Here is a 15,347-nt window from a genome sequence, read left to right on the forward strand (position 1 = left end):
ATGATCTAAATGACAGTAGGTCTATTTTCTTTCGAAATTCAGAGGAAATGTCGGTAGTTTATAGAATGAAATGACAATGTTTGTTTTACCTATCCATAACAAAATCAGAAAAACTGAACATTTCGAAGTGGTCTCTCAATTTTTGTCGAGGCTGTATAATTAGCCAGCACATCTGCAGAGACACTCTAAGTAGGCCTAGTAATATTCAATGAATATGAATAAATAGGCCTACGTCTATAATACAGAATTACTTTTTTTAATGCGTACATATTTGCTAGTAAAGTAGGCCTATATTTGATTGTACAATGACTCAGATGCACATGCGCTTGTTTAATGATTGTTGTTGTTTTTAAGTTATTATAGCCATGCAAGTCTTGTGGGTGTGAGTGAGTAACATGATTAATTTACTTCCAAAGAAAGAAGGTTCTCAAAAAGGACTGTTAAGATTGTAAACGTTGCTCAGTCATATAGATTCTCAAAGTTTCCAACTTCTCTTTTGCCCAAACTGTTCTCTTTCTGCTTTGGTTTTGACACTTTACCGTCAGCTACCGTTGTCCTTTCTTGTCTCCCTTCCCTTTTCCTGACAAGTTTCAAGTTGTTGTTTTTGTTCAGTCTTGAATGTCAGGGACTGCATATCAACAAACCTATAATCACTTGGTCATCCTATAGTCACGTGTGGTACAACATGGTCAAATTCTCAATGTTTATAAAGACGAATGATTAATAATTACGGTAACAACGTAATGCGTTGCTCTGAAACACCTACTGTGTTGTAACTGCTGTGGGGATACATATGTGTGTAATGTAGGCTTTTGTGTGTCAAACTTTCATAGACCATTTTTTTCTGGATATTCCTTTATTGGAGTTATACAATTTAAAAAAATGTGACATCAGTGAACAAAACACAATAAATTGAGAATTAAATTATTACTGAACTAGTATTGTGAAAATATACACTAAAAATACACAAATAAATGTCTTTTTAACAAGTTTAAATAACTAAAAACACTCAAGAAAATACAAATGATCATTTTGAACAGGAGGAATAATGCTATGACACAAACCTACAATTATTAACAATTATCAACATCTGCTTGAAAATGACTACACAAGTAGTCATTCATAAAAGACAAAAGGCAAGTTTTGTACAAATATGTTTGAAGTAAAAGCAAAAGTGGTCAGCAGTAAGATTAACAGCTAAAACATCCTAACACACACACACACACACACACACACACACACACACACACACACACACACACACACACACACACACACACACACACACACACACACACACACACACACACACACACACACACACACACACACACACACACACACACACATTATATTCCTCTATGTTTCACCATTTCAGCTATCATTTATAACATTGATGAGGGAAAAATACTTATTTCGTGCTTTGACAATTGCTGTGGAGTGACATTTTCCCCCCTCGTCCTGCGGTGAGTTTGGTTTGAAAAAAAAAAGTTCCCTTTTAAAACACATATTGACGTGACGAAGGAAGCCACATGCTATTCTGCTGTAATATGTTGTTTTGCAAGTTTGAGTAACGTCACGTCTAGCCTGAAGCAAAAGAACAGGAAAATACAAACGTGTATTGTCTGTCAAGATAGACATATATGGACTGTCGCTACAGCAACATGCCTACATGCACAGTTTCAAAAGAAAGACTTGTAGAGTTTGAGCAAAACTTGAAGGGAAGTACAAGAATAAGCTGAAAACATGGGAGATTTACATGTATTTACCGGTGAACTGGGGACATCCCTATTTCTTCAGTAAATATTTGAAATAGAAAAATGTGTTGTCTCAGCCTAGGAGAGTCCCTGGATATTGGGGGGCGTCTGGTCCAGTTGTAAGAGTCATTGGTCTGGTCACCTGAACACATAAGCCTGACTAGCATCATGGCTCACAACATAAGGACACACATGACATGTGATATTGATGAAGACATGAGCAGTGTGTGCAGTGAGTGTGCACATTTTCTTTTTAACATTTTGAAAGCTGTATTCAACCGGATCACACCGCACTCTCGATTAAAAGGAGCCCTGAGGAAGGTCAGTAGACCGAAAGTTTGGCTTATTAAAAAGAACACAAAGGGGATTTAAGTGTGCAGACATTTTTCTTTCCATTTTACACAACAGTTGGAAAGCTAAAATATATAATACAAGAAATTACTCAGCAGTACTGTATGACAACTTAGAAAAACATTTTTTTTCACAGTTTCAACTTGCCAACTTGCCTTTGTTTTGGCAGGGAGAAGATGATTCCAGTGGCTTACTTTCACTCCAAGTGTAATACCACCAGTCCCTTTAAACGAGAACATCTCATCACTTAGTCAGAGTTAACAAGCTGAGTCACTGACCCACCAGCTGATTATTGTCATTGTATTACCATTGCATTAAAGTTTATAAGAGCTGGAGCAGGCTTTACCCAAAACTCTTGCTGACCAAATGAAAATAATAACCAATCAAAAACAAGAAAAAAGGCAGCACTATGCAGTGAGGGACTACCATCAGAGTTGAATGATGAGATGGAGACGGCTCATTATAAGGAATGTCCTCCAGAATGTATATAATGTAATGCTCTAAGCTTCCATGCAGGCGTTCAGAATGAATGGAGCTCAATGCGGTATCGAATTTAAAAAGTCACTGAACTGATCCCACTTTGTTGCATTTGTGACTCGGTAGTACCAACAATTCACATGTATCTTGGTTACCATATTGAGAATCTTTGACTACCATCACCCTCCACAGACCCGTGCAGCGGCTTCGTTTTATTCAGGTGGAGAACCTCCCAAGAGTGGGCCAGAGGAAGGAGGAGGGTCCAGGTAGGGTTGGAGTAGGCTTTGTTTTGTTTTTCTAAACAAACTGACGAAATGAATACAATTAGAAAACAAGGTATGCATAGATACAACACTACCATCACCTTCAACAGAGCAGTGCAACTTCTTCAGTTGGGGATAACTTCAAGGCTGGGAGAGGACAAGGTCCAGGGTTGGAGAGTCAAGGGTTGGAGAGTAGACTTCACCCAAAAGTTTTTTTTGTTTTTCCAAACGTACTGATGAAATGAATACAAACAGTTGAAAACAAGAAAAAAGGCAGCACTATGCACTATAGAACACTACCATCACCTTCAGCAGAGCAGTGCAACTTCTTCAGTTGGAGAGAACTCCACAGCTCATTCAATCGAGAGGACGAGGTCCAGGTAGACCCCTCATCAAGGATTGGAGAAGGTTTCACCCAAAAGTTTTTTTTTTTGTTCTCCTAAATGTTCTGACCAAATAAGTACAACCAGCTGAAAACCAGAAAAAAGGGCAGCTCTATCCACTATAGAACACTACCATCACATTTAACAGACCGGTGCAACTTCTTCCGTTAGTTGGAGAAGTCTCCAAGGTTTTGCCAGGAGGAGAAGGAGGAGGAAGAGGAGGAGGAGGAAGAGGGAGGGTTCACATCGGCCCCTTATCATCAAGGTTTGACTCCCTGAAGAAGGCATGACTGACAAAACGCGTTGGGGTTCTTCTAAATGTCTCGTATGACAAAACCATCACAATAAAGGCTTTTTAACTTTTTCAAAGTGCCTTGGATTTTCTTCCATTTTTGCATTTTCTTCCGTTTTGCATCCTGATCATCAGGGGTTGGAGTAGGGGTTCTCACGGCGGGGTTGGGCGTACTGGCTCTCCCCATAGCCGGCCAGCTGGTCGCAGAAGGCCTTCTTGTCGCTTCCTTCCTTTCCAGACTGCAGGCCTGTCATCTCCTCGTAGATGGGGACAGCAGCAGCAGGCGGCTGTGGTTTGCTGCCGTTGCAACACACCTTACTCTGTGTGGTGGGCAAGCGAGAGAGAGAGAGGAAAAGGAAATGACTAACGGGGAGAGGCGTACTTGACGAGCAGACCTGCTCGTGAACTCTCTTTGCAGCACCATATGTGTGAATATACTTTCAGCCCGGTGTCACAAACACACAGTTACACAAGCACATACAAACATGAACACGAACGCGAACAAGCATGCACGCACACACGCACGCATGCATACATGCGCAGCGCACGCATGCATGCACGCACACGCTCACGCACACACACACACACGCACACACACACACGCACACACGCCTAAGCTGGGGTTTCAAAAGCAGTTCTCTGAAAGGTGTGAAACCACAACAAGAGAAGATTGGCCTCGCGACCTTGATTTGTTTTTCTCATTTTCATGTAAAAAAAACACTGCCAGTTCACGAATAGTTAACAAAGTACGGTACTCAAACAGGTTTCGGTCCAGCATCAGCACAGAACCAGCACCGACACCGTGTTGGTCGAAAAGAGGCATGCGAGTATGCGGAAGCTGATGACTAATCGAACAGTGAGCTGATATTTTCACACTAAGCTCAGGAGATAACTGATAACTACGTAGCCTATATGACCATAGACCCTGTTGATACTATATAACCACATCAGGTATATAAACACTGTATATATATATATATATAAAAAAAATATATATATATATATATGTACACGCCACATGTAATAATCATGCAAATGACCATATATGGATATGTAAGCATACTTACACAGTATACCATTGAACGTGACAACATGGGGACAACTACTCTATATACCGCAGTAATGAAGCATATGCCCATATCTGGGTATGTAAGCATACTTACACAGTATGCCACTGAAGGTGACTACACGTGGACAGCTACTCTGTATAATGATACATATGACCATATATGGGTATGTAAGCATACTTACACAGTATGCCACTGAAGGTGAGTCAATGGGAATAACTACTGTATATGAAAGAAAAGTGAAAGCCCATTGGGAAACTCCAACTCCCATTGTCATTGTGACACAGCACTCCACAGCACACAAGTGAACACTGCACACTGCACACAATGAAATTGCATTTTATGCCTCACCTGTGCAAGGTATATACAGTAGTAATGATACATTTGACCATATATGGGTATGTAAGCATACTTACACAGTATGCCACAGAGAGTGCCAGTGTGATGATGAGCAGGAGGCCCACAGCTCCGCTGATGGCGTACAGCACGGTGGGATAGCTGGAGCAGGTGCAGGGCTTCTCAACTGGGAACACACACAAAACACAATAAAGCTGTGGTCAGATACCACTCCTGGAAAACTGCACAGTACACCTATGGGCAGACACGTCAACTGGAAAACACAATTCACAGTTCTTGCCATGGTCAGACAACACAACTGAAACTAGGGTTGCCAGCTGTCTGTGGACAAAAAAAATAACCCATAAAAAATAAATAAATTTGGATGCAATTCCTGCATTGTAACCAAATTGTGTCCTGTTTCAGCTCAACGCAGAACCATACTTTTATTTCTAAATACGTATTTCAAGGGACGTTTGGTTGGCAACCCTAACTAGAACACACTCAATACACAGTACAGCTGTGGTCAGACACCTCAACTGGAACACACAAAATACAGAGTAAAGCTGTCAGACACCTCAACTGGAACACACACAATACCGAGTAAAAGCTTTGGTCAGACACCTCAACTGGAACACACACAATACAGAGTAAAAGCAGACACAGGCCGTGAGCTTCATATAACTACTTCACATCATGTAACTACTATACTGTAGTATGTTGACCAGGCTCATTGTAAATTCTTGGAAGCGGAGAATGTTGCCAAATAAGACTAATCGGGTCACTGTAATTGTTATTACCAAAAGCAAGACTCAACCGCAAAAGTGAGTGACACACTTCACTTGCTCTGATTAAAAAATGTAGTCTGGTGCAGGACTTTGTTCTCAGATATTCACTTCCTCAAAGTGCTCATGGTGAAACTGGCAGGATGCCATGGCAGGGGTGGGGACTGAGATGACAATGTTGTTGTTCTACTAATTGTGGTTCTCGAAAAAGTGTAGTCGTAAGCTGGTTAGTAACTTGGGTAGTTCACAATGGTAAATTGAATTGTAAACAACAAAGTAGCCGACATAGTTAGCAAGTATGGTTTCGAGAAATTCACCCCTGATCCTTTATGTGTGTGCATATGGGCTACTCAATCTGTCGTGCCATGTACACGTATATAATCTGTATTTGTGAATAAGATGCTGGACAACTTACTTAATTGCCTTTGGGATCAATAAAATACTCTATTCTCCATTCCACTCTGAATTTGTTGTGGCAGTGGCCCTGGTCCGGATGTGAAATGTGACAGAGCAAAACTTGTGCTGCTCAGCAGAAAAAAAAACCATATTGATCTTACTGGGTCAATACTAATGGACCTTTATTTGACCACGTTTGGCAGAAAACACTCATTCTCATTCTCTCTCTCTCTCTGTCAGAGTGTGTGTGTGTGTGTTTGTGTGTGTGTGTGTGTGTGTGTGTGAGAGAGAGAGAGAGAGAGAGAGAGAGAGAGAGAGAGAGAGAGAGAGAGAGAGAGAGAGAGAGAGAGAAGATCCTTCAGGTACATCTACACCGTTACTTTGTGTTTGTTGAGTCAAACCTGACGTATTTGCTTATTGGCAGCAGCAGGAACATCATGCATCATCTTTAATTACTAGGGCTGTAACGATACACTGAACTCACAATTTTTTTGTATCAAGATTTTTGACCTATGGTTCGATACACCCCACGATTTTTCAAATATCTAATTTTTAAGTATCTTTTTCACATTTGCCAACATTGTTGTGTGGACTGAAGGCTACCAGAACTTTGAAATGGCGTATCACGATACTGCCCTCTTGTACCACGATCCAGTATTGTGTGTATCACGATTTCTCGGTTCGATACAATATTACAAGCCTAGTGACAGCACTATACGTAGGTAGAGCCGGTGAAAAAAAGGTGGGTAGAAGCTCAAATAACAAGCGTGATAACACAGATGACGAAGTCATGTGTAATTCTGAGAAAACGTACAGTACTGATCTTTAAAACCAAACCAAACACCTGCTCAGCAACCAGTAAAGTGTAACAAAAAATTACTCAACTACCGTACTGTGAGGCAATGTTGCATCCGTGGCATGCAAGCTGTTTCGAGAAATTTCTCAAAACTGTTTCTCAACACACAACTTCTACAGGATGTGTTTTTTCCGACCTCAGCAGCCAAAATCTGGTGTGAAATTTGGTCGCTGCTGTACAATTAGTAAGTAAGTAACAGGCAAACATGAAAAGCATAACTGGGATTGCAAAGTCATCATGTTTGAGCTACTTCCCTCTGGAAGACAGCATACTGCAGGTCTATTCGCGGTGCAACAACATCGTTTAGAGCAGGGGTGGGGAACCAATGGGGCGGGACCCAACCAATGGGTCGCCAAAGATCCAGAGGGTCGCGAAGCCCTCTTGATTTTAAAGGCTTTCATTTTAATACCATATAGCCTATGTTGAATAAATGACAAAGCATTTAAACTAATATATGCTTAGAAGCAACAAAATGTAAGTGCTACATTAAACATTTATTCTATATTTGACTGAAGATGAATTGAGGAATAAAATGATAACTAAAATGAGCTTTCGCAGGAAACAGAGTATCATGTGATTCCCTCTCGCGCGGGCGGGTCACCAAATCATACAATGGTAAAAATATGGGTCCCTGAAGAATAAGGTTGGGAACCACTGGTTTAGAGCAGGGGTGGGGAACCTATGTCTCGAGGGCCATTTACAGACCTTAAGGCCGCCTTATCTGGTCATCGATATACTTTTAATAAACATTGAATATGACATGTTTTGTAGAAAAATCTTTGAAAAAATACATTTGCAGTACAATCAAGCTATATTTTCAGGGGACCTAGTGAAGGAGGGGCCTGTTGTAAAGGTGGCCACCTTCACCTTCCTAAGGAGCAGGGGGAAATCCTGGTTTGTGTCCAAAGCATGGCCCTTGGAGGACTTTATAAAATTTTAAGTGGCCACTCGAATGAAAAAGGTTTCCCACCCCAAGTTAAGAGGCAGGATCTTCCCCTCTGCCATCAGAGCAATGAATTATTGGAAGGATTTCAATGAGCTTTTTGAAGCTTGGCCCAGAAATCCCTCACCCTTCATCTTTTCCAGCATCGCTCGTCTCTGCTGTACGCTACAGTGTGGATGTGGAACTGTCTCTCTTGGAGAGCTACACTGAGAGACACATCAGTCACTCGCCAAAACTGTGATTATAGCTGAATGGAGGGTGATAAAGCAAGTTTAGAAATGTATGAGCTGGCCATACCGTGGCCTAACGATAGGGCACTCCTTCACTATGCGGCCGACCCGCGGTTCGATTCCTGGCCCGGGTCCTTTGCCAGTCCTTCCCCGTCTCTCTCTCCCCACTTGCTTCCTGTCACCATCTTCACTATACTATCATAAATAAAGTCAAAAAGACCAAAAAAATATCTTTAAAAAAAGAGAAATGTATGAACTAGGGCCACCAAACCTTTGTACTGTATATTTCCGCTCAGCTTCATGAACTTACTCAAGGCTGTTACTTGTTACACGAACGCTCCTGGAGCAAAGCGGGACACATTCATTTGGCGAGAGTCAGGTTAGCAAGTCATGTGCTCAATTAAATGAGACGACAGGTCGACGATGGCATTTCTCGTCAACGGAATTTTACAGTCTACGTCGTCGGCACTATCAAATAGGTGTTGAATCCCAACTATGAGCCACTAAAAGGAATTTAGAAGCATGATTTCATGGTTGATACTTATTATCACTTTAAAGGTACACTGTGCGGGAAATGGTCAAAAAGGGTACTTTAACTATGCTGCTCATTGAAACGAGTTGCCTATTGCCAAATTTGTTCTTTTTATGAAAAGTCAAAGTTATTAAGTAATAAAGTAATATTGTCAAGTATGGCACAAGTACAGTCATTTTTGCAGCTAAAAATGTCTATTTCTGGAAATTCAAAATGGCGGACCATGGAGAAGATCCCCCTTTTAATGTGTGAAAAGTGCAATTTTCCCCGTCATAATGAATACTAGAATGTGATGGTGGTGGTAAGTAGTCATGAAAAAGGTAACATTAGTGAATGGGTATTCTAATAAACAATTAAAAATCCTACACAGTGGACTTTTAAATAACGAAATTGTATGTGGATCATTCATTATTGCTGTCTGTTTCACTACTGTGCAGGTCTAGTAGTCTGTTAGAATGTTCATCTTTCACTGCTGCTTCTCCATGCTTTTATGGTTTTTTTGTTCTATTGCTCATTTTACTGTTCCTTTACACTTTCTTCAGCACACATTTTTGCACCGGCCATTCATTTCATTACATGTGACATTAAGTGTCTCTGTGTATGAAGAATAAACTTCCTTGTGTCTTGTCAGCAGGAAAGGGACTCCCAAGCCCAAATGGTGAATGGCAGCCCACATTTTACAGTCTTGCCGATTTTATCCCAAACATTTATTCATTCCTTTGAATTTTTGCTTGGGGCCCTAGCTGACCCTAGTGTTGGCTCTGCATTTACCTAATTAGTTCCAAAATACATATGAAAAACGGGTATGCAAATTAGGACAACCTTGCAAACTTGCTGAATTTGGTTTAAAAGAGGAACTCACCCAGGGAAAAATCGGATCACACGACTCACAAAAGCAGCTGTGCTGTTCAAAGGACTGATTAGTTATGTGTAGCACTGTATAATCTTGTAGCCATTTCTATTTCTGTTTTTTTTAATATATATAAGGTAACTAGTAACTGGTAGGTTTAGTAGTTTTTCAGTGTTATAATAATTAATGTTTGTGGAAATTAGATGTGAAGCTCTCTCTAAATGTGAAAATAAACACTTCATGCTTCAAACAGATGTGTTTTTTACACTGTGACCCGTACTTCTCAAACTTTGTTTTCTCACAGTGTTTTTCTAATTAGTTGACAATGCTCCTTCCACCACACGACAAGTGTTAGTGTTGAGGGAAGCTGACAGTCTTGACCAGGCCCAGGACAAAGTCATCTGAAAGGTCCCCCCACTCAATACATGCAATGTAATGGGGACATGGTTCTTGGACCCCCCTCTGTTCTTTGCACCCCACCCCCACGCCAGTTGGCTTCCCTGCCCACTGCCCACACAATACCGGCAGCTAAGAAGAACTAGAACTTCAAGAGGAACATTCAGTCTATTGTATTAGAAACCCAATAAATACAGTTCCAAGTGTCTGACATATGTTTTCCTTAAAAGCAGTATGCAAAACGGCATATATCACTAGAACTTCAAACAATATAAGCAGCAAACCATTATAGTTAATCAAATCCCGATGAAGGCTGAAGGGTAATATAGGCCAGTGGTTCCCAACCTATGGGTCGGTACCCAACCAATGGGTCGCCAAAGATCCACAGAGGGTCGCGAAGCCCTTTTAAGGGCTTTCATTTTAATACCATATAGCCTTTGTTGAATAAATGAGAAAGCATTTAAACTAATATATACTTAGAAGCAACAACATGTAAGTGCTACATTAAACATTTATTCTACATTTTACTGAAGATGAATTGAGGAATAAAATGATAACTAAAATGAGTTTTCGCAGGAAACAGAGTATCATGTGACTCCCTCTCGCGCGGGTGGGTCACCAAATCATACAATGGTAAAAATATGGGTCCCTGAAGAATAAGGTTGGGAACCACTGATATAGGCTACTGTACATATTTATTAATTAGCAGTAACCCTTCAATAGACATTTTTTAAAGACCTTTTTGGATTTTTACCATCTATTTGTTCTAATCGTTACAGTTATTACAAGTAAATAACATTGTACATAGAACTTCTACCAGTTCACAGAGCGGCTGACAGCTTTGACCAGGCCTGGGATAAAGTCATCTGAAAGGGCCCCCCACCCAATACTGTGCATACAATGTAATGAGGACCCAATTCTGGGGCCCAACTCGCCCTGGGCCCGGGACAACTAACCCCTTTGTCCCCCCGTCGGCTACACCCAGGGCTGGACTGGCCATCTGGCAGAGTGGGCATTTCCCGGTGGGCCTTGCACCCTCGTGGGCCCCTATTTTTAGAAATGTAAAAATTAGGGGCCCACCGGCGGGTCAGTTCTGCGCCACTAATTATGAGGAGGCCCTTCAAGCCAAAAGTGCCTGGGCCTTATTTCACCCCCAGTCCAGCCCTGGCTACCCTGCAAATAGGTACAAGTACAGTAGTTCATCTTGGCTTACTGTGATCTGCCACGTAGAGCAGGAACTCGTCTTGGCCGGGCTCCTCTCGGTCCAGCGGGTTGCTGGCCACCATGAAGCCGCAGGTGTACAGGTCGGTGTCCACGCCCCTCAGGCGGGAGATGCTGATGTTCACCTGGCCGGCACTCAGAGCCTCCACCACCCGGATACGGCCCCCGTCTGCCTTGTTGTTGATGTAGGTGGGCGCATGGCCCTGGTGGACGAACAACACCTCTTGGTCTTTCTGCAGCCATTTGCGTCGCAGGTAGAAGGCGTAAGGTTTGCTGCTGCTCTCTGAGGCGGTGGATAAACACGCGAGCTCGATGGAGTCGTTGCTCGCTCGGCTGAGGTACACCACCGCCCCATTCACTGGAAAACAAGACAACAAACAGACCGCTATAGTGTGACAGTTGTGAACTTGACGCTTGTGGTTAGGAACCACACGGAGATAAAACTGAGCTGCTTGTTCATACCAAGACTGTCAAGAAAATCAAGAACAATGAGCAACAGAAAGGCAAAAAATATTGCAAAAAAACACACAAATTCATCTGGTGCCATTAGATGAGCCTTGTTTCAGGTCCACTATCAAATTTGCATGTGTTATCTTTTGCAATATTTTATGGTTTAGAAACGAAAATTATCAAAATAATTCAATAATTTGAAAAAAATCTATGCTGAGCCATAGGCATTTCCTCACTTTAAATATCACAAGAATTTAATCTGACCACCAGTCAGACTATTGGACCATTGGCACCCAAGAATCACAGTGACTATTACTCACCAAGAAATGGACACAAAACACACAGCCAAAATGTGTGTTGGACCTCCATGGCTCCTTCTAGTACAACTTTTCTCTGTCAAAACACGCAAAAAACAAAAACAGAAAAAAACGAAAAAGTTTAACGGCAGCTGAATGGAGTTAACACACACATCTGTGTGTGTGTGTGATGTGCAAGTGTGATAGATAGGTGTTTGGCTGTAGATAGCGCTCACAAGAGTAGGAGCCTAACTGCTTAACGCTCCTCTGGCTCCACCTTGAAAAACAAACCAGGGCCCCCTGAAAGACACCCAGGGCCGTTTCAAGGTGTTTGGGGGCCCTAGGCAAAGAGGGGCTTGGGGCCCCCTTTTTTCTTCTTCAGACAATCTGCTTGGGGGGCACCATCATTGCACTTCTTAGTCATTGAATTTAGGGAGATTTTGCCACACAATGTTGTCATTGACGGCAAGAACATAATTAGTCATTAGCCTACCAGGGGCCACTTTCAGCTGGGGGGCCCTAGACGATTGCCTATTTTCCCGCCTGGTTGTGACAGACCTGCACACATCAAGGGTAAAGGAGGAAGCCAACCCCATGCTTGGTTTCATCACCACCAGCCTGGCGCATGCCTGACTGCACTTCTGATCCTTCCTGTTAATTTTTCTTTTTTTTTGACATTTTTTGAGGGTTTGACTGACTTTTTTGTTGTTGCTCATCTGAGCTAGCCTGTTGACCCAAACAATCTGTAAAGTCAAATGACGACAGCTGTGAGGAGGCTTGCACACAATATCTAGGGTTACCATTTGATGTCCAAACAATACCCACTGTCAAGTGGAGACTTCAAATGTGGTCAGAGCACATGCTATTGACTAGGCTACTGACTCCCTACCACTAGGCCTATATAAAAATGAGTATCTTACCGTAGCTCGTCGCAGTCGATGCAACACTGAGATGGGAGGAGACTAATCTGTTGCTCCATTGTGCATCCTGCAGATTGATAATCAACTCAAGACAAAAGTATGTGTGGCACCCGTGACCTAATGTAGTTTGTCCTATCACAGGGTTACATGTTCGAATTCCACCCTTACCTTTAGCAGGGCACTTAACTTGACAATGCTCCAGGGACTGTAACCAATACCCTGTAAAATAAATAAGTCACTTTGGATAAAAGTGTCAGCTCAGTCAGTGTAATGTAAAATATTTGACCACACGGGTGCACCTCTAATGCGAGGTGGTTTTGACACAATATGAGCATTGTAAAGCACTGCCGATTGAAATGTTACTCATTAATAAACCTCACATGCAACCCTGAGGATGGGTGGGGTTTGTTCTCTTGCTCCATTGTGCATCCTGCAGACCGACAAGTAACTCGACACAAAAGTTCACAGCAATTGCCCAATAACTTCATTCAGATCAGTGTTGAATAGTATGCAACGCGACTTCTACTGTAGGCCTACATAATTGTGTTCATTTTGGGTTTATAACCATACATTTGATTAGGTGATGAATATGGCTTTATTCAAAGCAGAGGCATAAACCTGGTAGATGAGCAACCGACCAGCAATTGAATATTTAGAAGTGTTTCTCAATGGGGGCTATGCAGCCCCCCAGGGGGCGTTGAGAAGGATACAGCTGAGAAGGGGCAGTGCTTATTTGCCATTGGAGGGTATTAGTCTATTTTATTTTTTAATACCAATGGGGGTGTTGACAGGGTTATGAGCGTGGGGAGGCTTAAGATGAGGTCAAGGGGGCGTTTTTTCAGAAAAGGTTGAGAACCAATGATTCGGAACAACCACAGGCTTTGAAACTACCTCCAAAAAACCTTCTTCTGCACACTTGTTTTGCACCGGCCATGCATTTCATTACAAGTGACACGAAAGTGTCTCTATGTACATGACAAATAAATATCCTTGAAATCCACCAAACCAAGTTTATTTCTATGCAATGTGAGTGGAATGCTTAGCCTACCTCCAGCCAGAGCAGTCTCCAGGTCTTTAGCCACCCTCGAAGCTGAAAACCAATGAGGATCAACAGGTTCGTGCATTACGCGCATGAATGCAGGTGTGTGCTTTACGTTGGATCTGTGCGATGTGTAGCCTATGGCGCCGCACGACTGCTGAAGAAAGAAGGAATCCCCAGGGTCCCATGCATGAGGGGGGATATTTTGTCTTTATTAAGGGCATCCATTGCAGTTTGTTGCCCACAGCCTAAGCCCCAATATTTGATAATATGCTTCGGTGCCACTGGACACTGTGAACTTACTAACTGGGTGTGTGAATCATTGGTTATATATGGGAAATAAAACAAAATCTAACATTCAATCAATGGTGTTAAGGAAGTATCTCTTCTCCTCCAACTCTGCTACTCAGACATGAGGCTGTGCTTTCTTTCCAAAAGCCTGAACAATCATAACCAAAAATGCATTTTGGTTTTGGTTCTCACAGCAAGTATCAATATCACAAAGACGTGATGCACAAACACACGCAGAGACAGTTAAGCAGTCTCCATGTGGTCATTACATGAAACGGAGACCACAAGAGGCAGGCTCTAAATATCCATAGAAAGTCACCTTAATTAAGAGTGTGGGTTTTTGAACATTCTGTAAAAAGAATGTGTTCTATAAATGCAATGTTCTAAAATTCCAAATTGTATTGTATGGCGCCCAGAATTCTAAAGAATTTTCACTGCCCGAACATTCCCGTCACACCGGTGTGACAATACCATTGGCAGTTTATATCTACTGTCAATGGACGATACACTCTAGATAGGTGGTTAAATTGCCTAAATTTGCCAGTTTACTTGCCTCTCCGAAAGAATGTTTGTCACAAGTATGTAACTGCTGCAAAGGGGTGCACATCCTACATCAGTTATGGGGTTTAGAATGGAGTTTCCCTACAGTGCTGCAACAAAACCACAGAGAGATGCATGGCTGGACTGGCCATAAGGCATACAGGGCATTTGCCTGGTGGACTGGCATATTTTGGCTTGGTCCTCCCCTCAATAATATGCATCATAGTGACGTCAGTCCTCATGCTGCACTCGTTGATCTCTGAGTCCGATTTAAATATTCATTTTGGGTGTTGGTCAAAATAGCTTGTACTAGATGTAAATTATACAACTGTTCTGCCCTACTAAGGCAAAAGACAGTAACTCACCAGAGTGTGAAACTGAGAAAAATGATGTTGAAGTTATCTTAAAATAAATTAATGTCACCACAATCTGGTTATAGCTACAAAGCTGTAATTTTCACAGTTTGTAGTGTATGCCTGCCTACATCTATTCATAAAAAAATAATTTTACAAATAGTTAACCTTTGACCCTTTTTTGGAAGTTACTGTGTTCTGCCTTAGCATTGCCCCCGGAATGACAATTAGTCATACTAAGGCAGAAGACAGTAACTTCCATTTTAAATCTGAATAATAAGCAACAAATACAACTTTCACATATAATTTAAGCAGTATACACA

The 15,347-nt window shown here is 41.8% G+C and overlaps 1 protein-coding gene across 1 annotated transcript; it reads right to left on the reverse strand.

Annotated features, from left to right (window-relative positions):
- Nucleotides 1-861: 861 nt before the first annotated feature.
- On the reverse strand, nt 862-12,086 carry cd7al (cd7 antigen-like). The gene is made up of 4 exons (XM_063202373.1): nt 11,906-12,086; nt 11,128-11,493; nt 5,007-5,113; nt 862-3,843 (listed from the first exon to the last, which is right to left on the reverse strand). Exons 1-4 carry the CDS (start codon nt 11,952-11,954, stop codon nt 3,655-3,657), a joined length of 711 nt encoding a protein of 236 aa, XP_063058443.1. The 5' UTR covers nt 11,955-12,086; the 3' UTR covers nt 862-3,654.
- Between the last annotated feature and the right edge of the window lie 3,261 nt (nt 12,087-15,347).

Source organism: Engraulis encrasicolus, chromosome 1, assembly GCF_034702125.1.
Source record: "Engraulis encrasicolus isolate BLACKSEA-1 chromosome 1, IST_EnEncr_1.0, whole genome shotgun sequence".
Taxonomy (NCBI): domain Eukaryota; kingdom Metazoa; phylum Chordata; class Actinopteri; order Clupeiformes; family Engraulidae; genus Engraulis; species Engraulis encrasicolus.